We start from the raw sequence: 22,365 nt of genomic DNA on the forward strand, positions 1-22,365 counted from the left end.
CCTCGAGAGCGGGCCTAGCCACGTGTGATGTTGCCCCGGAGGTGCCGATGCAATGGGACATACATTGTATTAGTAATCAAAACTCCAGGCAGAAACTGCCTAGCAACGGCGTTTGGAACTTTCTCGATGCTTCCAACGGGTGTGCCTAGCAACGGCGTTTGGAACCTTCTCGATGCTTCCAAACGGGTATAGAAAACAAAATGCAATCGTACAGGGAGAAAAATCTCCACGAGGCTGGCATTCTTGCGATTGCCGTGGAGAGTGATACATCGAGCATTTTCGACGATCGCATTTGCGTCTAAGTTAGTTTCGCTTAGTAAGGAGTTATCCCGGTGACCGTGGATTCGTTTGAACTCAAACATTGCTAATAGTATTATTTAATTTAATTATTCGTAGATCGTATTATTCATTAGGCTTAGTGTTTGTTAGACTTATTATTAGTTGTACTTATTATTTGTTAAGCTTAGTGATAGACCTGTATATACGTGTAAATAAAATCTCGGCTTTGTGAAACGATGGCTAGTCCACATGAAGAGTCGTCGCGCGTCCAAAATTCGAATCGTGATCCGACATCAGAAGTGGGATTAGAACCGTTTAAAGTGCTGCAAGAGCAAATGGTCCTTATGCGCGAGTTAATTCAGACGCTAGCGCACAAACCGGGGGAGCAAAGACCGAGTACGGAATCTAAGGATGCAACGTTACCACGTTTTGACCCCGAAGGCGCGGACGCCGATCCATCCGCGTGGTGCTCTCATACTGATCTGATTTTGAAAGACCACCCGATGCAAGATAGTGCGTTACTTTCCGCTCTAAATCGCGCCCTAAGGGGTCCTGCTGCGCATTGGCTTTCACAAATGGTGCGTGGTGGAAAGCTTACCTGGCCAACGTTTAAGGAACAATTTCTTTCGCGTTTTGGTGGCAGAGAGACAGCCGCTTCGGCGTTAATAAGGATATCCAGAGAACGACCGTCGGAGACTGAATCCCCGGGAGCGTACGGTAGTCGCCTCCGCTCCATGCTGCAGATGAAGTTGCAAGATCTAACGATGCCCGAAGTGATCAATGCCCTCGCCCTTTATATACTGAGTTCACAAGATCGACGCTTTCGGCGACTAACGCTCGCGAATAATATCAGGACGGAGGACCAATTTCATGATGAAATGAGGATTCTCCCTTACAACGATCAGCCAACATTTTCGCCAAGAAATTCACTAACGGAACCTGAAGCTAAACGAAGCAGACTATCAGTTCCTCGGATTAAGTGCTACCGCTGTGGTGCTCACGGACATAGGAGAACGGAGTGTCGCCTGCAAACACAAACGGGGAAGGAGCAGGATATACGAAACCCGAAGGAAAAACGACCAGCCGCATCGTCGAAGGTGACCTGCTTCAAATGCCACGAGGAGGGACATATCGCGCCTAATTGCCCATCATCGCGGAAAAGAAACCGCGATTCCATTGACGAACGCCGGATCGACTCCTGTGTAGTGGAAGCTCCGGCTGGTAGATTAAGCCATCTGGGTGAGTCGTATCCATTTTACTTTGATTCTGGGGCCGAGTGTTCGTTAATCAAAGAGTCCCTAGCCTCGAAATTTTCGGGTAAAAGAATAACCGATGTGGTAGTGATGCGGGGGATCGAGAATACTTGTATTAAGAGTACACTTCAGATTTTGTCCACTGTTTGTATTAACGGTCTTACATTGGAGATAGTTTTTCATGTCCTTGCTGACGATTACCTAAAATACGACATCATGATTGGTCGCGAGATTTTGAGCCAGGGATTCGACGTAAATATCACGCAAAATAGCCTCGTTATTTGTAAAACAAAGGTCGTTAACGCTTGTGGTAAAGTCGCGGAAGATGCGGTCAACATTAACGAGGTTGACACTGATGTGATCGGTAACGATAAAGATCGATTAATCTCTGTTCTCGAAAAATTTAAAGAATCATTCATTACGGGTTTCCCGCGTACTCGCGTCAGTACGGGCCAGTTGGAAATACGGCTAATTGATCCCAACGTCACCGTGCAGAGAAGCCCTTACAGGCTTAGCGAGGAAGAGCGAAGAATAGTACGCGAGAGAATAGACGAATTAATTAAAGCACAAATTGTAAAACCTAGTAATTCGCCGTTCGCGAGCCCTATGATACTCGTGAAGAAGAAGGACGGCTCAGACAGATTGTGTGTAGACTTTCGAGCGCTGAATAAAAATACGGTCGCGGATCGGTATCCCTTACCCCTTATTGCTGACCAAATCGCGAGATTGCAGAGTGCAAGATACTTCATTAGCCTGGACATGGCTAGCGGATTTCACCAGATTCCCATTCATCCTAACTCGACGGAATATACTGCGTTCGTTACCCCCGACGGTCAATACGAATACGTGACGATGCCGTTTGGGTTGAAAAATGCACCAGCCGTTTTCCAGAGAGCCATTTTCAAGGCCTTAGGCGACCTCGCTTATTCGTATGTCGTTGTTTATTTGGACGACGTTCTAATAATCGCCGACTCAATAGATCAAGCTCTAGAAAGGTTGCACACTGTACTAAACACTCTCGTAAACGCCGGATTTTCTTTCAATTTCGCTAAATGTTCTTTTCTGAAGACGTCGATACTTTATTTGGGATATGTAATTCGTAACGGAGAAGTTCGTCCAAACCCGGGAAAAATACAAGCTTTGAATTCTTTACCTGCACCGTCGACCGTCACACAGCTTAGGCAGTTCATAGGTTTGGCCTCTTACTTCCGAAAATTTATTCCTAAATTTTCACAAGTGATGAAACCCTTGTACGCACTCACTTCTAGTAACAAGCACATAACTTGGACGGACAGGCACGAAAAGATAAGACAACAGATAATTTCCGTTCTGACCGCCGCGCCGGTGTTAATGATATTTGATCCCAATCGTCCCATAGAGCTACATACCGACGCTAGTTCGGAGGGGTATGGAGCTATTTTAATGCATAAAGTCGAAAAGGAAAACAGAGTCATCGAATATTATAGTAAAAGGACCAGTCCCGCGGAATCTAAGTATCATTCGTACGAACTGGAGACACTAGCAGTAGTAAGCGCCGTCAAGCATTTCCGACACTACTTACATGGACGGAAATTCTTAGTAGTTACCGACTGTAATTCTTTGAAAGCCTCCAGCAACAAAGTAAACTTAAACGACCGGGTTTATAGGTGGTGGGCTTATTTGCAAACATTCGATTTTGACATCATGTATCGAGAGGGTAAACGAATGGCCCACGTAGATTTCTTTTCGCGACACCCCGTAGACTTGAATCGCCGTACGATAGACAAGGTCGCAGAGAAAGAGATTAATCTGGCCGAGATCTCCGAAGATTGGCTATTAGCGGAACAACGTCGCGATCCGCAAATCTCCGAAATCGTTAATAAATTACAGAACGAAGAGCTCGCGGAAGATATCGCGAATACCTATGAACTGCGATCCGGTACACTTTACCGTAAAATACAACGAAAGGGCAGAACCCTTTGCTTACCCATTGTTCCGAGAGGTTTTAGATGGTCCGTCATCAACCATGTGCATCAGTCAATTATGCACTTAGGATGGGATAAAACGCTCGAGAAGCTCTATCAGTATTATTGGTTCGAGGGAATGGCGAAGTATGTTCGCAAATTTGTCGAGAACTGCCATGCTTGTAGAGTTTCGAAGGCTAGTTCAGGTAAAATACAGGCTGAACTGCATCCTATACCTAAGACCGGCATACCGTGGCATACGGTGCACATGGACATAACGGGCAAGCTGAGTGACAAGAATGACTCGAAAGAGTATGTCGTCGTCTTGATCGATGCCTTTACGAAATTCGTGCACTTACATCACACACGCAAATTGGATTCGCTTAGCGTTATCAAGGCACTTAAGTCCGCCGTGTTTTTGTTCGGTAGTCCCTGTCGGATAATAGCAGATCAGGGTAGATGTTTCACGGGCCGGGAATTTCAAGAATTCTGTGCAAGCAAACAAATCAAAGTTCATTTGATCGCGACCGGTGCAAGTAAGGCCAATGGGCAAGTAGAACGTGTTATGAGCACGTTAAAAAATATGTTCACAACGGTAGAAACGACCGGGCGTTCATGGCAAGACGCGATCGGGGAGATGCAATTGGCTTTGAATTGCACCATCAACCGCGTAACCAAATCGAGTCCTTTAGAGTTATTGATTGGGAGAGCAGCAAGACCGTATGACTTATTACTACCTGATAACATCGAGGAAAAAGAAATAGATATCTCCAGTGTAAGACAACAGGCAATAAAGGAGATGGAAACTAGTGCTAGGTATGACAAAGAGAGATTCGATAAAACCAAAGCTAAAGTAGTTAGGTTTAATCTCGGTGATTTGGTACTACGCCAAAATGAAGAAAGGAACCAGACAAAATTGGATCCAAAATTCAGGGGTCCGTTTGTAATATCGGAGGTCCTGGAAGGAGACCGATATACCTTGAAAACACTGGATGGGAAAAGGTCATACAAGTACAGTCATGACAGGTTAAGGAAAATGCCGGATAGTTGCATTCCTGCGGAGTTGGATGTCTGTTGTGATGACGAGGACAGTGACCATGGCGATGTGAGTACCCCGATCCCAGCGGATCGTAGAATTATATGAGCCCAGGTGCGGCCATGGGATGGAGTTCAGTGCGGTCAGGCACTGGAAGTGACGATGTCACGAAGCTGGGAGCCGGTTTAGTACCGACAGCGACAATGTCACGAGGGTGGAGCTGGTTTAGTACCGACAGCGACAATGTCACGAGGTTGGAGCTGGTCTAGTACCGACAGCGACGATGTCACGAAGCTGGAGCTGGTCTAGTACCGACAGTGACAATGTCACGAGGCTGGAGGCGGTCTAGTGTTGACAGCGATCGTGTTACGAAGCTGGTTATGTAACGAACTTTGAGAGTATGTGCGATTCGAAGGATGAGACCCATTTGGGTGTGAAATCGAGAATGGTCCGTCATGTCATTACGACCCGACTGAAAGCACGCAGAATGCAACTGGCACTTTGAATGCTAATCACAATGATACTAATCTTGTTTCCTTTTGTTTTGTTGACGAAGGAAAAAAAAAAAAAATAATAATAGACTAACGCGTCCGTTATGTCAACTGACAATCGGCGAACACACAGACCCTAATTTCGCGTCTGATTATTATAATTACATTTAATGAAAGTTATTATGCTCTAAATCAATATTAAATGTGATTTAACGCAGCAAACGCTGATTCTACCGACCGCATTGCGCGCGGACATAAAAATATTCTGAAAGAAAACTTTATTAGAGGTAGGGGATAGGAAAAGGAAATTTTTTTCTTTTTTCTGTCGAGTGTTTGTTTACGAAAATACTGCTTTTTTAGAACTACGAATTAATTATTATTTATTTACCATAGGTAGAATCATATATCATATCAAGAGCACGAAAATATACACATAAATATTATACCAAAAATGCGAAAGAAAATATATCGTTAGTATATTTAAAATATTTTCAAAGTATTTTTTATTATTGTCAAATATATGTATGAATATTGCATAATACGATTGATTTGTAAAAGTTATCCGCCAAATAGAATGTCCGCCATTACAATTTCAAATATTTTATGCATTACTTGACTTCGTTCTAATGCAACATGGCGCACTTTTTCTGCCCGTTAAACAAAGCTGCGCAATACGAAAATAACGCGATATGCAGAAACTGTTTTAACTAGTCTGTGATAACGTAATTTCTCAAATGTAATAAAAGTTATTGAGAAAAACGAAATTAATAGTCCATATTATATTACAGACAATTTACGAATAATGAAGCAAAATGAGAAAGTTATTTGAATTTCTTACTCAAATGAAACAGAATCGAGAGAATCTATGTTAAATTTATGTTAAACAATCTATTCAATTTCTTCGGAAATATAATTTAATATATTCGAAAGAAAAAAATAATTTCTTTAATCTTGCATTTTTCATCTTGGTGTTCTAATAAACCGTGAATTTAGAATTTGTTATATTAGATATTAATTACGATAATATCACGAAATATTTATAAGAAATGGAGTTAATCTAAAAGTGAACAAATATTATCACATTTCGATGAAAAGTTATCAAATTTATCGTTAATCACCATGGTGTCCTCTTGACTTTCATCCCGTCCTTTCGAATTTCACAGCATCCTTCTAATACATCAAAGTTCCCCTCGGTATCATATAATAGTAATCTGCACAAAAAAAGAGCGAAATATTAAAACAAATGTATAAAAAGAATAAATCATTTGAAAATGAAACAATGATCAGGGTCAAATTGTTTTTCGAAAACATATTGCACGAGCTACCGGCAAATGGGACAACCAAAAAGACAGTCGGAAAAACAAAGGTAATTAAATAATAGATTACAACGAAGTATTGAAGAAAAACGTACAATTAAATGAAAATAACAATAGTGTGAGTTTGAACGGTAGAAAAATGTCTACCAAAGTGCCAAAGCCACCTGTCGCGAAATGACACGGATGAACATACGTCTGATTCCTCTGATTGTCTACGCTAAACTGACATCCCATACTGCGATTTACCCGACGAGTTTGGGTTAGGGAGGAGTAGGGGGCTAGAGTTGTCGGCTATCCATACATACACGAATAGGATTCGTCAAATTCCTGGAACACTCAAGGATACGTTTTGTATATGTGTTTACACGTGTCTGGTATTGTAGAGCTCTCGTGAAAACAAAAAGTTGTTGACAAAGATTTAGTGACGCTACGATGTTCTCGTCAAGAATTTACAATTCATATAATATATGAGATATTTCAATTTTTATTTTAATTTCAATTGATAATATACTAATTATTTTATCGAATTGTTCAAAACTTTATTTTGTAGTATAGCTCGAGGAAAAAATTATTTAAAATAAAAAAACGTTGAAGATATTTGAACTCTCATAAAAGTAATGATTTCTTATTTCATTACGTCTAATTCCACTTTGGTATTTTTTAGAGAAATTTTTAAATATACATGACATATAGACATATAGATATATAGACATCATAAATGAAACGTTACTAAACATTGCTGTATGAAAAAGCATGGAATAGAATGCTAATTATTTCATTATTCAGTCCTGCAATTAATGAACTGTACGAAACAAAATCAAAGATTTAAATAAACTTATATCGAACTTATGTTTCAAAAGTTTATGATACAAGCCACCGGTAATAAAAACGATCAAATAGTCTACCAATGGAAAGAAACAGAAAAAAGTCTCGCTCTTCGACGGTAGAATGGTGGTATCCCGCTAAAAGTGAGCCTAGCCGATTCTTGATTGGCTGAGGCGACGAGGCTTCGTTTGTATGCAATGCGCGCGAGAAATTGAAATACCAAACGCCGCAAAAATTTTCTTACATTTTACGAACTTATGAACTGAATATTTTCAAACCAGATAACTATAAGAATTTGAACACTAAAGTGCACACGTATATATGCGTACATCAACAAACATGATTTCTTTAACAAAATCTTGTATTTTAACAAATATTTTCAGAATGAACACATTGTTCATTATGATTTTAAAATGCGAATTTTAAGTATTATGTGAAGACAGATAATTACAGAATTACAGATTGCTGTTACAAGCGAAATATAAAAAATTGTACGCTTATTCGTACTATGTAACAATGCATATACGTAACCTTTCTACTTACTGTTCTACTAATAGTAATATAAAATAAAATTAAGATATAGTCCATCAAATCTAATATATCCACCATGAAATAAGATTATGATCATATAGATAATTTCTAAAATTTTCTGACAAAGAGAGGTTATTGTATAATGCATTAAATCCATATATTAAGATTAATCTTTGGAAAGCAAAGGTAATGTAACCCAAGAACTATGCACTAAATTTGAAACGTATGCGATGTGTTGAAAGTTTTAAAAGTTTCTTTCAAGTTTCAGATATTTAATCTAAATTAGAGATATATTAGTAAAACATGAAATGAAATATATATATTTACATTATAATTTTTAAACATATTCGTATTTTTAAACATCATTAAGTAAATTTCTAAATAATTAAGAATATACTGCTTCTTATTAAATAGTTACAAAATGTTTTTATTAGCGAGAAGCTATTAAAAGTGATGGTTGACAAATTATATCGATATATCACACGTTGACAAAGTATACCAGTAATAATTTAACAAAGCAAATTCTTCACTGCGATCTTCGAGAGAAATTCCTTGGAATTGGAATTGTTGTAACGAACGCAGCTGCATTTATAACATGCGACACAAGTACACTCTTTTATATACTAAGCTATTTGATTAATGCTAAGTATGTAAGAAATTTAAAAAGTTTTTAAAATCGTATATTTATCATTGTACTATTGATTTTCTTACCATTTCGAAATGTACAATTTTGAGAATAATTGCTATATCTTCGTTCTTAAATAATGGAGCAACTAGCGAAAAAATAAAAGAAAAGGCGAAGAAACGATGCAGAATATTAATGATGTGCGTGTGATTCATCTACATGTTTCAGTTTTGTTGTATATTTCACGATCGAACATTTTCTTTTCTCTTCTATCGTACTCTTGTATCTTGTGACGTGACTGTTTCTCGTGGGAGATAAGAGCAAGACGATATGCGGTTTCTAGCATTTCGAAAACAAAAAAGGACGAAACTGTTCGCTTTTCTTCTGTTTTCTTGTTTTTAAATAGAGGTGAAAGATAAAAAGACATATATCTACAGAATTTATTCTATTTCCATTACACATTCTGCCGATTGATTATTTTCATCTAAATCAATTGACTTACTTAATAAATTCTTCTTGTTTACAGGCATAGCTAACAGAGATTTGGATAGTCTAATATGGCTTATTTTTATTCTTTGTCTTAGCTCTAATACTTTCTTTAAATCTTTCTCGCCAAACCTTATAAATTTAAAATTATTCACACACTGTAATTCATTATTCCAATTCAATAACATTTCACACTGAGTTGCATTTAAAATATCAGAAATTTCTGAAAAATAAAGGAGAGTTTGTACATCAGGATATATTGAAAATAAATTTGACTGTAATTCTTTACCTATTCCACGTGTATGATATTCTCCTAGTTCTTTCTACTCTAATTATATGTTCCCTCCTAGCATGCTGTCTACTCCTGTTGCTACCTATAGATCTTTTAATAGTAATTTCTTCCATTGCTTCATCATTTCTTGCTACATACCTTTGGATCAAATATAGAACTATAACTAATCACATCTTTAATGTACAATCTCTGTGTCATCATGTGTATACATTTTTGTTTTACCTCCGTTTCTAACAAACTTGCAGTTAACTCTGGAGTATAGGGACACACGCCTGGAATCATATTGTTTCTGATCCATGATATTTTCTCTCCTATTGAATTCTGTTTTATCAAGCGGGACATTTCTGCCTTCTGTCTATTTGATATTCTGAAACAAAACACATTGTCCATTTCCTTCTTTAGTACACAAAAGTATTATATAATCATATAAAATAAATGAAATGTACATAACAAAATCACACAATTTAATAGTAATTGTATTTACTTTTTGGCTTTTTTCGTAATAGCGATAGACTTTCTGCTATTTGGATGTATCATTTTTTTTGGCTTCAGGAATTCCTTTCTCATTGCAGTGGCCTATAAAAGACAACAAAATAAATTAGTTAAAATATTACCATGGCTATGAATTATTTCGATTATCCTAATCATCAAAACTCCAACTCAGGCTATCCGTTTACTCAATGTATAATCATGCACAGGCGAATCGTCGACAGTATCACACGCTTAGAAGCACTAATAGAGTAGACAAAACATCCTACATGCCACAGCTATCGAAACAATAACCAGATAGCAACGGATAGGCGCCTCTGATATACACCCGACGATAACCGCTTCAGAGGGACTAAAACCTCAGTACAAGAAGTCTCCCAAATCAGCGTTCTATACCTCTTTGTTATAACACCCTGAACCGTCACTCTGTTGGATTCATACAATAAATTTTACCACTATATCTAAAGTTTAATTCTTTAACTTATTTGTGAAACGTTCGAACTGCGACTCGAGGAGATCACCGGTGATTTGTCAATTTCGTGATTTGTTGTGTCTCGTATATGATAACAGCAACGACGGCGACGCCTATCGATAGTAAAAGTAATATCGAAGTATACCTTCCTACCATGACATTTCCGGGCTAACAAACTTCAAAATTGGTTTCTTTTGTTTCAAGATATTTTTAGCTATTTTTTTTTAATCTTATAATGATAACCTATTTTAAAATGTGCAATGTTTGATAAATGTACATTAGTAAAATTTCATACGAAGAAAGTTTTTGGGAATCCGTATTATATTCAGCGAGCAGAAAACGAAGACTTGACGGAAGTTGACAACAATGGAGATAAAAGTCTTTATCGTAATATTGTTTTTATTGATTTTAACGTCAGATGGAACGGGTTTCGACAGAAAACGATCCACCAAATTTCAAAGAGGTAACGAGCAAACTTCAAGTAAAAACGAGCAGAAGTCAACACCCGATTATTATTATTACTGCGACTCAACAGAGTTTGGAGTAGTATTATACAAAAGATTCCGTATTTGCGTTCTTGTTCGCCGTGCGACATGATAGAAATTGATTTCTCTTCCGCTTGTATCAGATGCGGGATTTTGGTTGATCCTTTTTCACCGGTCTCGATTATCCTATTTCTCTTTATTCGCCTATTTTTTAAACACAAATATAGATTTTTTACGATTATTTATATTGTTCATGACATCATTTGACGAATTCTTCGAGAACTTCGCAAGGGAACCAAGACATAAATGATATTTAAAATGTTTATAGCAGTTCTGAAGTAAAGAGAAGCGATATTAGTTTGAAATGATGGATCATTTCAATGACTTTATTATTTATTGCCTTAATAGCTATCTACATATTATTTTAGTTGCGTTTTTCTTTTGGATCGGAAATGACTATCCTGTGTTTCGTCAATAATTTGTCTTGCTTCTCTTGGTGCATTTCTAAATGTAGTATTGACATAAATGAATTTTTTACTGCAAGAGTTAACATCACTTTTTTTCGACTTCTCTTTTAGGTTACAAGAGTACAAAGCTATATATAGGCCAAAACATGTATGTATCTTTCGATAAAAGATAAATTTTTATTCAAAACCTACGAGACTGCACGCAGATATTTCAAATTGCAGCGAATATTATCACGAATACTTCGCGTTAAACATGTTATATCTTTTAACATTTTCAGAGACGCGTAAACATCTGCAAGCTATTTATCACTTTATTCGATTGCATATTGTAGCGGCATATGAGTCATAGGACGATGCGAATCGAGAGTAACTCATGTTGTTGTTTTGCCTCGGGGCATTGATACCGTCTCGAGGTACGAAACTTGATAATAAACAAACTCCGGACAGAACAATATCGCCGCTACGCGCAACCGTCAACCGAAGTCGAATTTAAATTCGTTAGAGGGAGATCGTTAGAAGAGTACTGCCGATAGTTTTAAATACATTTGACTACACCAAATATCAACTCGTCTCATCACTATATACACCAACGCGTTTAATCAACCTCCACATAATCGAGAAATGATTTCAAATTTGACCCACGTTTCTATCGACTTCGCTTTCTTCTTTATTTTGGAAGAAATGCACATTCACTATTTATCAGCTAAGCGAACTCGAAACGAATGAAAATTCCCAACCACCACGTAGACCAAAGCCTATCAGCCTTTTCCGAACCTGTAGGTTACAACGAGATTCTTAATTAATTAATTCGTTTCTTACAGGCTACAGAGTCTGAGAATAAAGAATTTTTTGACCGTTTTGTTACGACCTATGTTAAAACCACATCATAGGAATAAGATAATAATACAGATCGTAATCATTATATATCGGTACATACTATCAATTTGATTGTGCAATTAAATAACATAATATCAAAAGTAATCAAATGTTGGGATACTTTTGCGCGATAGTGTATATGTGTAAAATAATATGATTCTATAAATTCATTCACAATAAATCAAAAACAATGTTGTGTTGCTTATTCTAGTAAACAATCCAACCATTTAACTGTAAGATATTTGGAAAGTTCATGTAACAAGCATACAATATGCCACCCGGAAGGTACCAACTACGTTCCTCTATGAAATTAGTACAAATGTTTCAAGACTTATATATTATTAACATTTCACGCAACGTTTTTATAAGATACGTTAATCCGTAGAAATGACCCGTCGCAGTAAATTTATACATAGATCAGAGTTAGAAAATACAAAAGAACGATATTTTCTCTGAGTATACGAAGTTAAAATGGTGTTGGACGCAAATTAATTGGTTGGAAAGAGGCGCCTTGAAGCGTACTAAAAGAGGTAGCTTACCTCGTTGAAATACCATGGAACGAAACCCTGTTGGGCAATGGGCATTCTGCTGTAGCCTGGAATTCCTTTTGCTCCCGTATTCTTCTTCTGTTTTCCGTGGTTTTTGTTACAACACTCGCGACGTTTTCATTCAAACGAACACACAACGCATAAACGGAGAAAAACAAACGTTGAAGGTTGCGTCGCGTCACGCGAATCACTGACGCTACACTTATACGTTGGAAACAGGAACGAAACCGACGCAGGTGCAACACGGGGCCCGTGAAATGTAAACTATCGAACTACGTATAATAGCACACGAAAGTATTTCTATTGTTTGTATATATATATGTGTGTGTGTGTAATCATATATATATTATAAATTGGTTATATATATATATATATATATTGGTTATATTATATATAAACCAATTTATAATATATATATATGAATACACACATATATGATTACACACATATATATAAGATTTATAAAATGAATCCTCGGTAAAATGTCTGTGATAAATAATTCCAATTAAAATAGAAAAATTTTTAATTGCATTGCTTCGACTATACATATACACATACTTAATGTGACTCACTTTCTATGAGAAAAATTCTGTTTGTCAATTCGATACCGAGAGCTGATAATGCTAACACACGATGAAACGATAACAGAAGAATCCGAATATTCAGAACTTTTCACGATATATGTTAAATAATATTATGAAATAAATTAAATAATTACCCCGCATTGCTTCCAGCGTACGTGTTCACGATTCTCGGCGAAACCGAATATGGCAGCAGGAAATCAACCAATCACAACTTCGGAAGAAAGTAAAGCGCGGGAAGAAATCGCGGCATCCAGCTTCCTGCGAATCTATTCTCGATCTCGATGTAAGCAGTAATCTTTCGATAATCGTTTTGCAAAATGGCGTGTCTTAAACGAAGTGTATAGTAAAATTCGTATTTGAGAGACGCATAAATAAACGATATCAGGCTATTTCCCGCGAGAAATTCACGTTCGGTTGCAACATAACATGTCACGTATATATTTTCGTCGAAAACTGATTTCGAGGGACGTGTATCTGTACGTATCAAGTTACTTGGCGAAAGTTCAACGACAGACTGTGACTTTAAAACAGTAAGTGTGTAAGCCTGTGTTTGTTGTCCGAGAATTTGAAAAATCTGTCATCTTTTGTTTACGTTGGCTGTAATAGAGTGGTGTTTTTGTTTTGTGGTAACTGAATGTCTCAAACAACAAACTCGAGATTTCAATGGATCTTCGAAAAGAAGTCATAACCATTGGCCTTGGATGAGTTGTGATTTCATTAACTTTTTAATTCATAATTGATAACATAAGGTTATTGTAAGACCGATGAAAATATGGATAGCAACCAATTGCTATTGAATATCTGGCCTGTTTTGCACTATTGAAATTTTGCAAGTCACTAAAGTTACCAGCATTAATATGTTCCCTTGCACGAGTTTGACGATAAAACAAATGAAATTTTACTAATTGCAAGTTATTTGATTATTCTATTTAACGAAAAATTATAAAATCATAAAATAGAATTCTATATAATCTGTAAATCGTAACTTGTCAATCTACTAGTACATATATTATAAATTGGTAAACTTTTGTGTGTGGGGGAGGGGGTGCTAGATGTAACATTGATGCGACATTTTGAAAAATATTTAATTATAATCATGAAAGGTGTTATTGAAATATTGAATTTTTATTAATGTTCCTTGCAACTTCGATTTTGCGTACCATATTTAAAATGTACATAAGATATAAAGTATATTGACAAATAACAGTCACAAAATTGTTTCAAATGATGATAATCATCCTAATATCGACTTATCAATTGTGATCTGATAAACAAGAATTCAAAATACAGTTAAACTGTGTTCTACATACAATAATCTTTTTCGGATGAGATTTAAATATATGAACATATTGTGATATTTTGTCCATAATAACATGAATAATATAAAGTTTCGTATTACATATACTCTATTTTTTAATATATTCTGCATATCTCATTTTATGACAACAGACAAGCAAACTATATTCCCATTATAAGCTTCGCTCTAATTTCGCATCGTTTCACCTGAATATATCGTGAAATTTCATCCCGTCAAAATTTTGCGTCAATCTTTTTTATCTTAAAGGATTAAAGACAGTTGCAAAACGCCACGGTGTTTCGGGGTTTGTTTAAATTTCCGCCAAATGAAAAAGAAGTTTCGCGAAAAATGGTAGTTACTAACGGCACGTCTGGTTACAATTTTCGTTTACAATACTTTTGGCGAGTAAATATGACGTACTGGGTCGATACTAAGTAGTCGGTTGTCCCTGAAATTTGAACTGTTGAGAACGAGGTAATAACAGGGTGACTGGTTTGTTGCTGTGTAACGTATACACGTTTCTGAATAGTTTTCTACTTTAAATGAAATTAACTGCTACCCGACGGAGTTTCGACGTAGCGATAAACACGTCACTGAAAAAAGCGACGAATGGGAATGGAAAATACGTAAAGATTTTTTTGACAAAATAAAGAATCATTTTGTCAGATTTCAAGAAGAGTTTGGGTAAATTCAATTTATGCTCTTTGCTACTTGACTTATGTTTATAACACTAAAAGTTATCTTTACAAGCAGCGAAGTGATTTAGTTTCATCCGTAGTTCGGTTGCTTCCAATTTTTTCATTTTCACATTGCGTATTACAATATTGATGTTAAAATATTATTATAGAAAAACATGTTAGCAATTTAATTTTCTATTTGTTCTTTTCTCTGTTTTCCTTGTTCTGTTTTTGGATTTGTGGTGGATGATTTAAATAATGACGTGACGAGTTGATACTTAATATTGTCAAATATATTTAAAATTATTCTAAATACAGAATTAATCGCGCGAGAGACAAAGATTTTATAACGAATCCTAGCGGCTGCCATTTGTCGTTCACGCGCTGTTGCCAATACCGGATGCGCTAATGTCACGTAAAATAACAAAATAAAAAAAGAAATTTGAGGTAAAAAATAAAAAAAGGAACTTTTTTTCTAACAACAATCCACTTTACAATCCACTTCCGAACTCTAGGCGTGACTTTCCAAGACTGAAGCTCTTATGATTTGACTTTCGATCGGATCCGATTACTTTCTTTTGTCATTCCTCAACATCCCCACCGTCAATGCATTTGCTAGGCGTCCGCGGCCGTTGCCACGTGCTCTTTCTTCTAGACCTTTCGGTGGAAGGACCGTTGGGATGTTGATGGTTCATTAGACACTTCAGCGATATACATTGTCGCCGAGTGCCGCCACATCTTTATCTCCATCGTCAGTCCATCGGATTTGAAGTATGCCGGTCGTAACACTAACATTGTGGCGTCAGAGAGGACGCGCTTCGACTCGCAAAAGGCGTTTTCGGTTTGCTTCGACCACTCGAATCGCCGCGAACAGCTCGTACGTATCTTTGTTCGCGGATCCGCGTAGTTTATTGCACGGGTATACGTTTATATTGACACCGGTGTTCACGAGGAAAGAGATCCTTGGTGCCCTGTCCGTCACGAAAATCCGACGGGATACTAAAGCCATCGCCACATGCCGCGTTTACGGACGGCTGGTCTCGTTTCACTGGGTCCAGTTGCAAGGGGCCCGGCACTTCCTTGCGCGGTCTCGAAAGGTCTCGTGGTAATAGCAGAGACCAGACTTCTGCGGTCTGTCTTTCGAACTCGATGTCAATCTTGCCTTCCGTATGTAGAATAACGATGTGAGGTGGATAGCGGGTGAAGGTGGCCACAAGAAATACTCTTGATGTTCAACAAAAAAGTTAATTAAACTATTAACAATCAACAGTCAATAATTTATGATCAACAATTAACGACTAACGATTAACTGTCAACAACAATTAACGATTAACGATGAACGATCGACAACAATTAACGATTAACGATGAACAACAATTAACGATTAACGATTAACGATTAACTATCAAGAGTCAATAATCACGTATCTCTAATTGTGTTTACTTCGCTATGACGCTTAACCTTTCGCACTCCGCAGCTCGGGGCAGAATGAATCTTTGATTCGAAACCAAATGGATTCTTTATTTTGTTGCCCCTCGATATCCCCACTACGCACGCGTTTATTAGATGCCCGCAACGGTTGCCGCGTTCTTCCGAATATTCTTCCGAATATTCGGCGAAAGAACTGTAGGTATATCGATGGTACATTAGGCATGTCGGCCTTACGCTTTGAAGGTATAGCGCTTTGTGTCGCGAAGCCGTTGGAAAGTTCCATGGTCGAGTGCCATCACAGATGCATGACGATTAGATACAAATGCTTCAAGTATTACAATTAATAGCTGATACAATTGCAACAAAACAGATGTCCTTTATGCAATACTACTGAAATTACACAGTTACAATAATATAAGGAATACGTCTGTACTATGGGAAACATAAATAAATATACACATAGTAGCTTATACAACATGTATGTGGAGGACGATTAAACGTGTTGTTAATTAATGACTAGACGAGTTGATACTTAGTTTAGTCAAATGTATTTAAAATTATTTGCAGTACAGAGTTAGTCGTCGTTCGCTTAGTGTTGCTCGATATGTGTTTACAAGGTAATGCTTACGTTCGTTCGATATTAATTCGCTATAAGAATGTTCGATACTAACTGTCTTAACGATCGTGTTCTTTTATTTATACTCGGGGGAGTACCGGAAACTTTAAATTCAACCTCGGTTGACGATTGCACGTAGCGGCAACATTGTTTTACCCGGAATTTGTTTATCGTTACGCTTTGCGTGTCACGTAAAAGTAATGGGAAAATAATAATAAAAAAATGTTGGGTTCTTGAACCAGAGTTCGAGATACCTTTATTCTATAATAGGATTACAAGTGTGCGATTAGATTAGATCAATATAACTAATAATTTATAAGACACTTAGTTCCTATTTCTTAAGACTTCTAATTCTATGTTCATAATTAAGAGAGTTTACTTCGTTGGAAATTTGATTGAGGTGCATTCTATACGATTATACATTATTAATGATTTTTGGAGCGCTCTTAATTTTTGTTAGGATTTCTTCTAGACTGTCAGTTAAGGGTAAAGTTATAGTTTTGAGATTTATTTTCTAAGTTATATTGGTTTTTAAGTTATTGTTTTCATCAAAAAGTTTATCTATATTTTTATTCATTAATTCTAAATCATCGTCATCCAGAGTTACAAATAGACTTCTAGAAATGGATCCAACAAAATTCAATGACCCTCTTCGGTAACAAATGTGTGTCATAAGTTTAATATGCATTATTAAATTGTCTAAATTTCTTTCGCGAACGCGTGTAATCATTTCATTGGAATACGGGCATTCACTTTTATAATGCTCTGTTAACATTAGTCTAAATCTCTTAATTTCGCTGAGTTTTGCATATATATCCTTAATGTCTAAACCTATAATTACGTTTACAGATTCGCTATATAAGCATGCATGAGCTAATTTTTCTTGGTATATAGAACTACCGTTAAGAGGTATAACGTTTAGCTTAGCTAACTATGTAGAAGGTGAAGATCGTCCTGGAAAGTAAGGTTTAATACGGTTACCATGTATTTTCCTAATCGAGTCATTTACTATTATTTCATAATAAGGGGCTTTTCACTTTTTCAATGGTGTATGGCTCTGGCCATTCAGTATCTAACTTGTGTTATTTATGATCGTTATGAACTAATACTAAATGTCCTTCTTTAAAAATAGATTGAGGTTTGGCAATTTTAGAGAAGTTTCTAATAAATTTTCTATAGTATCCAGCTAGCCCAAGGAATGATTTTACATCTGTAGGATTTTTTGGTAGTTTAAAATTCTTTACTGCTTCCATCTTTTTAGGGTTAGGTTTTATTCCATCTGCTGTCACTACATGTCCTAGATATTCTAATTCGGGCTTTAAGAATTCACATTTATCTGGTTGTATTCTTAGACCTACTCCCCTGAGTCTTTGGAATATAATGGCTAAGTTTTTATTATGTTCTTCTATCGATTGCCCGAATATAATGATATCATCGAGATAAACGAAACAATGATTGTTAACCAAACCTCTTAACGTGGTATCCACCATTCTTTGAAAGGTAGCAGGTGCGTTCTTGAGCCCGAGTGGCATTCTATTATAGTGGAAGTGTTCTTGTGGTGTGCTAAATGCAGTGTATTTCTTTGAATTCTCGTCCATGGGTATTTGATGGAACCCTGAAGATAAGTCTAAAGCGGAGAAATATTTCGCATTTCCTAGTTGTGATAGTATATCGTCAATGTCAGGTAGTGGATAGGCGTCTTGGTCTGTTAGTTCGTTTAACTTCCTAAAGTCAATCACTACTCGCCACTTTTGTTTCCCTGGTGCGTCGATTGTCTTTGGAACGACCCAGACAGGAGAGTTATAGGGGGAGTCGGAGGATTCTATAATCTTTTTGTTTAACATTTCAGTCATCTGTATATTTATCTCGGTTTTATGATGTTCGGGAGGACGGTAGGATTTTACGTTGATGATCTTGTTAGGTAGATGATACATTTACACTGTACATGTGAATGTGTGTGTAAGCGTCAGAGGGCGTCCAGGTCTCAGTTGAGACAAAAGACGATTGGAGGCTGTTAGGAGAATCTAGACGAGTTGCTTGACAACAAGCGTGCGTGCAAGAAGGTTATCGAAGTCTTCAGAGTATAATATATATATGTATAGCTGTTGTGTGCGAAATAAAGTAAACTATTTGTATTTTCGAATCCTCTGTATACCTTAACATGGTAGCAGAGCGTGGTTACTAGTTTTGCAAGCTATTTAGTGCGTGGTTTTTAGTCTTGCGAGTTTAGTAAGGGAAGAAACGTTCAAAGAATATGAAATAAAAGAAAAAATACTTCAAGCACGTAGGAACGCTTGAGTAAAGAATAGGAAATCAATTAAAATGGAGAGATCGGAAATTATGATATCGATATTTGATGGTGAGGGTTACGGTATGTGGAAGAAAAGAATAACAATGTTTCTGAGGTATAAAGAATGTGATATTGTTATAACTAGAGTGAAGACTGAAACCGACAATCCAGACTGGGATAAAAAGGATCTGAAGGAGATAAATATAATTTACAGTGCCTTCTCAAATAGACAATTAGAATATATTAGGGGAGAAAAAACAGCGTATGAAATAATGAAAAAGTTCGACGAAGTGTACTTGAAAGAGTCGACGGCACTAGATCGTGTGCAGAAGGAGATTGGAGAAGATAAGTCTTGATAAATACAGTGATTCAGCATCGTTCTTTAGCGATTTTGAAAAATTAATAAATGAATTAAAAGGTGCAGGCGCACAAGTGAGGGAGAGGGAAAAGCTGAATTACATGCTAAATACGTTACCCGAAGAGTATAGCTACATAGCGGATAAAATAGATGCAGTGAAAGAAGAGAAAGAAACGGTAGCGTGCGTGAATAATAAAATAGAAATAGCGGAAAAGAAAGATAAGTCTAATCGAGGAGAAATGAAAACTAATGCCTTTGCTGCAAAAAAGGAAGGATGCTTCAAATGTGGAAGAGTGGGACATTTTGCAAGAGAGTGTCAGTAATAGCGTCCAAGGGGAAGCAGTAACAGTTATCGGTGTGAGTCAACACGCGGTCGCAGCAGAGGAAGAGAAAACAATGGCAATACGAGCAGGGGGCGTGGAAACTTCCATCGTCAATCAGCAGCCGGCACGAGCGAATATGGCGAATATGGCAACACAGGAGCAGGCACATGGATGGCAACAGCGCACGCAGCACACAGCAGCGAGATGAACGAGATAAGTGGTAACGAAATAACATGCCTATTAGATAGCGGTTCTACCGATCACATTATTAACGATGTAAATTATTTTGATAAATCTATCGACCTTAAAGAACCGGTAAATATATATTTGGGCGATAATAGATCGATAAAGGCAACAGAAGTATGAAATGTTATTAGCTATTTTGAAGCATTTGGAAAGCGAAATAAAATAAATATGAATAAAGTTTTTTATGTGAAAGAAATGTCCGCAATCTTGATTAGTTTAGGCAAGTTAACGGATAATAATAATATGGTTATTTCAAAAGGAAATATTGCAAAAATAATAGATGAGAACAATAAACTTACAGCTTTAGCGGTCAAAGAGAATGGTGCATATAAAATGAAAAGTATATTGAAAGGAAGAAGCACTTAGTAAACAGTGCCGAACGTAGTGGTATGAGTAAAAAGGAAAGATGGCATAGGATGCTAGGACGCGTAAATTTTAGATACTTAAATATTTTGGGCAAGTAAAGAGCAGCTAGTGACAGGCATACCGAATAAATTTGAAAAGGAATTGTTCAAATGTAAGGCGTATATAGAAAGTAAAATTCATAATTTATCTTTCAAAAATAATCGAACTAAGGCTAGGGAGATAATGGAAATTATTCATACGGACGTGTGCGGTATCTTTAAGACTACCGGATTAAATGGAGAGAAATATTTTATTTCATTTATCGATGATTATAGTAAAATAGCTAGGATCTATTGTATAAAATCAAAAGATAAGGTCTTTCATTCTCTCGTACAGTTTGTAAATGAAGTTGAGAACTTAAGGGGCAAGAGGTTAAAAATATTAAGATGCGGTAATGGAAGAGAATACTTAAACAATCGAATTTATAAATTTGCTAGGGATAAAGATATCATAATAAATAATTGTCCTACCTACGTACATGAATTAAGCGGGACAGCGGAAAGGTATAGTAGAACAGTGATGGACATGGCGCGTTGCTTGTTAACGGAAGCGAAAGTACATAAAAAGTACTGGCCGGAAATAATATGTACAGCGGCGTACTTGAAAAATCGAATACTAGCAAACACTGTAGAGAGAAAGACACCTTTTGAAATATTCTTCGAGAGAAAACCAAGTGTTGAAAATTTGTATCTATATGGAAGTAAAGTTTATGTAAGAAGGCCAGAACAAAAAAGAGTTTCTAAATGGGATAAGAATGCAGATATGGGAATTCTGTTAGGATATAGCGAAGTAGGTTACAGAGTCCTATTAGGTGGAAAAATAACAGTAGCGACATGTAGAGGTCGTAGAAACAGACAAAAAATGTATCGGTTTTGAGGAGAATTCATTCGATGCAGTTAGCGATGATAGTAAAGATAATTATTTATTGGATAGCATGAATAAGGAAGAGTTAGAAAGTAGAGAAGATGAAAACGATAATAGTTCTGAAAGCTTAAAGATTCCTAGGAGATCTACACGTAATAAGAAAATTCCAGTACGGTATCCAGAAAAGGAAAACAGTAGTGAGATTCACGCAAATTATTGTAGAGTAGATATCCTTTGTACATTTGAGGAGGCGATTTGTTGTGAAAATAGTGAAGATTGGAAACAGGCTATGGATAAAGAAATAGAATGTCTCTATAAAAATAAAACTTGGAAATTGGTAGAAAGGGTAAAAAGCAAAGAAGTATTAGATGTAAAATGGGTTTGCACGAGAAAATCAGATGACAGGTTAGATTAGTGGTAAGAGGATTTCAACAAAGAAACGTAGTCGATGACATATATTCTCCAGTAGCGAGTAATCAGACCTTTAAAATATTGCTATCATATTGTTGTCAAAATGCATTAATCATTGAGCAAATGGATGTAAAAACTGCCTTTTTAAATGGTGAAATAAGTTCGGAGGTATATGTAAATCAACCAAAGGGATATGCAGACGGAACGAATAGAGTTTGTAAATTATCGAAAGCGCCTTATGGGTTAAAAGAAAGTCCGAGGAACTGGTATGAGTGTTTTGATAGGTATGTGACGAGATTGGGTTTTAAGAAGAATAACATAGAGTTGTGCCTATATACTCATGGAAAGGGGGAAAATGTTGTTTATTTGCTGATATATGTAGACGATTTGTTAATCTGTAGTAAAAACAAAAAAAGGTAACAAAACATGCTGTATATTAGTACAAATAC

General features: G+C 36.6%; 1 protein-coding gene, 1 long non-coding RNA gene and 1 pseudogene across 2 annotated transcripts; 1 reads left to right on the forward strand and 2 right to left on the reverse strand.

Annotated features, from left to right (window-relative positions):
* Window positions 1-614: 614 nt before the first annotated feature.
* On the forward strand, window positions 615-4,619 carry LOC117241378. The gene is made up of 3 exons (XM_033507319.1): window positions 615-1,896; window positions 4,189-4,355; window positions 4,431-4,619. Exons 1-3 carry the CDS (start codon window positions 615-617, stop codon window positions 4,617-4,619), a joined length of 1,638 nt encoding a protein of 545 aa, XP_033363210.1.
* A 1,312-nt stretch (window positions 4,620-5,931) lies between these two features.
* On the reverse strand, window positions 5,932-6,819 carry LOC117241382. The gene is made up of 2 exons (XR_004494970.1): window positions 6,414-6,819; window positions 5,932-6,213 (listed from the first exon to the last, which is right to left on the reverse strand). It is a non-coding gene; the product is annotated as an uncharacterized LOC117241382 (long non-coding RNA).
* Window positions 6,820-8,729: 1,910 nt separating this feature from the next.
* On the reverse strand, window positions 8,730-12,564 carry LOC117241381 (annotated as a pseudogene).
* Between the last annotated feature and the right edge of the window lie 9,801 nt (window positions 12,565-22,365).

Source organism: Bombus vosnesenskii, unplaced genomic scaffold (assembly GCF_011952255.1).
Source record: "Bombus vosnesenskii isolate JDL3184/JDL3185 unplaced genomic scaffold, Bvos_JDL3184-5_v1.1 scf7180000015780, whole genome shotgun sequence".
Lineage (NCBI taxonomy): Eukaryota > Metazoa > Arthropoda > Insecta > Hymenoptera > Apidae > Bombus > Bombus vosnesenskii.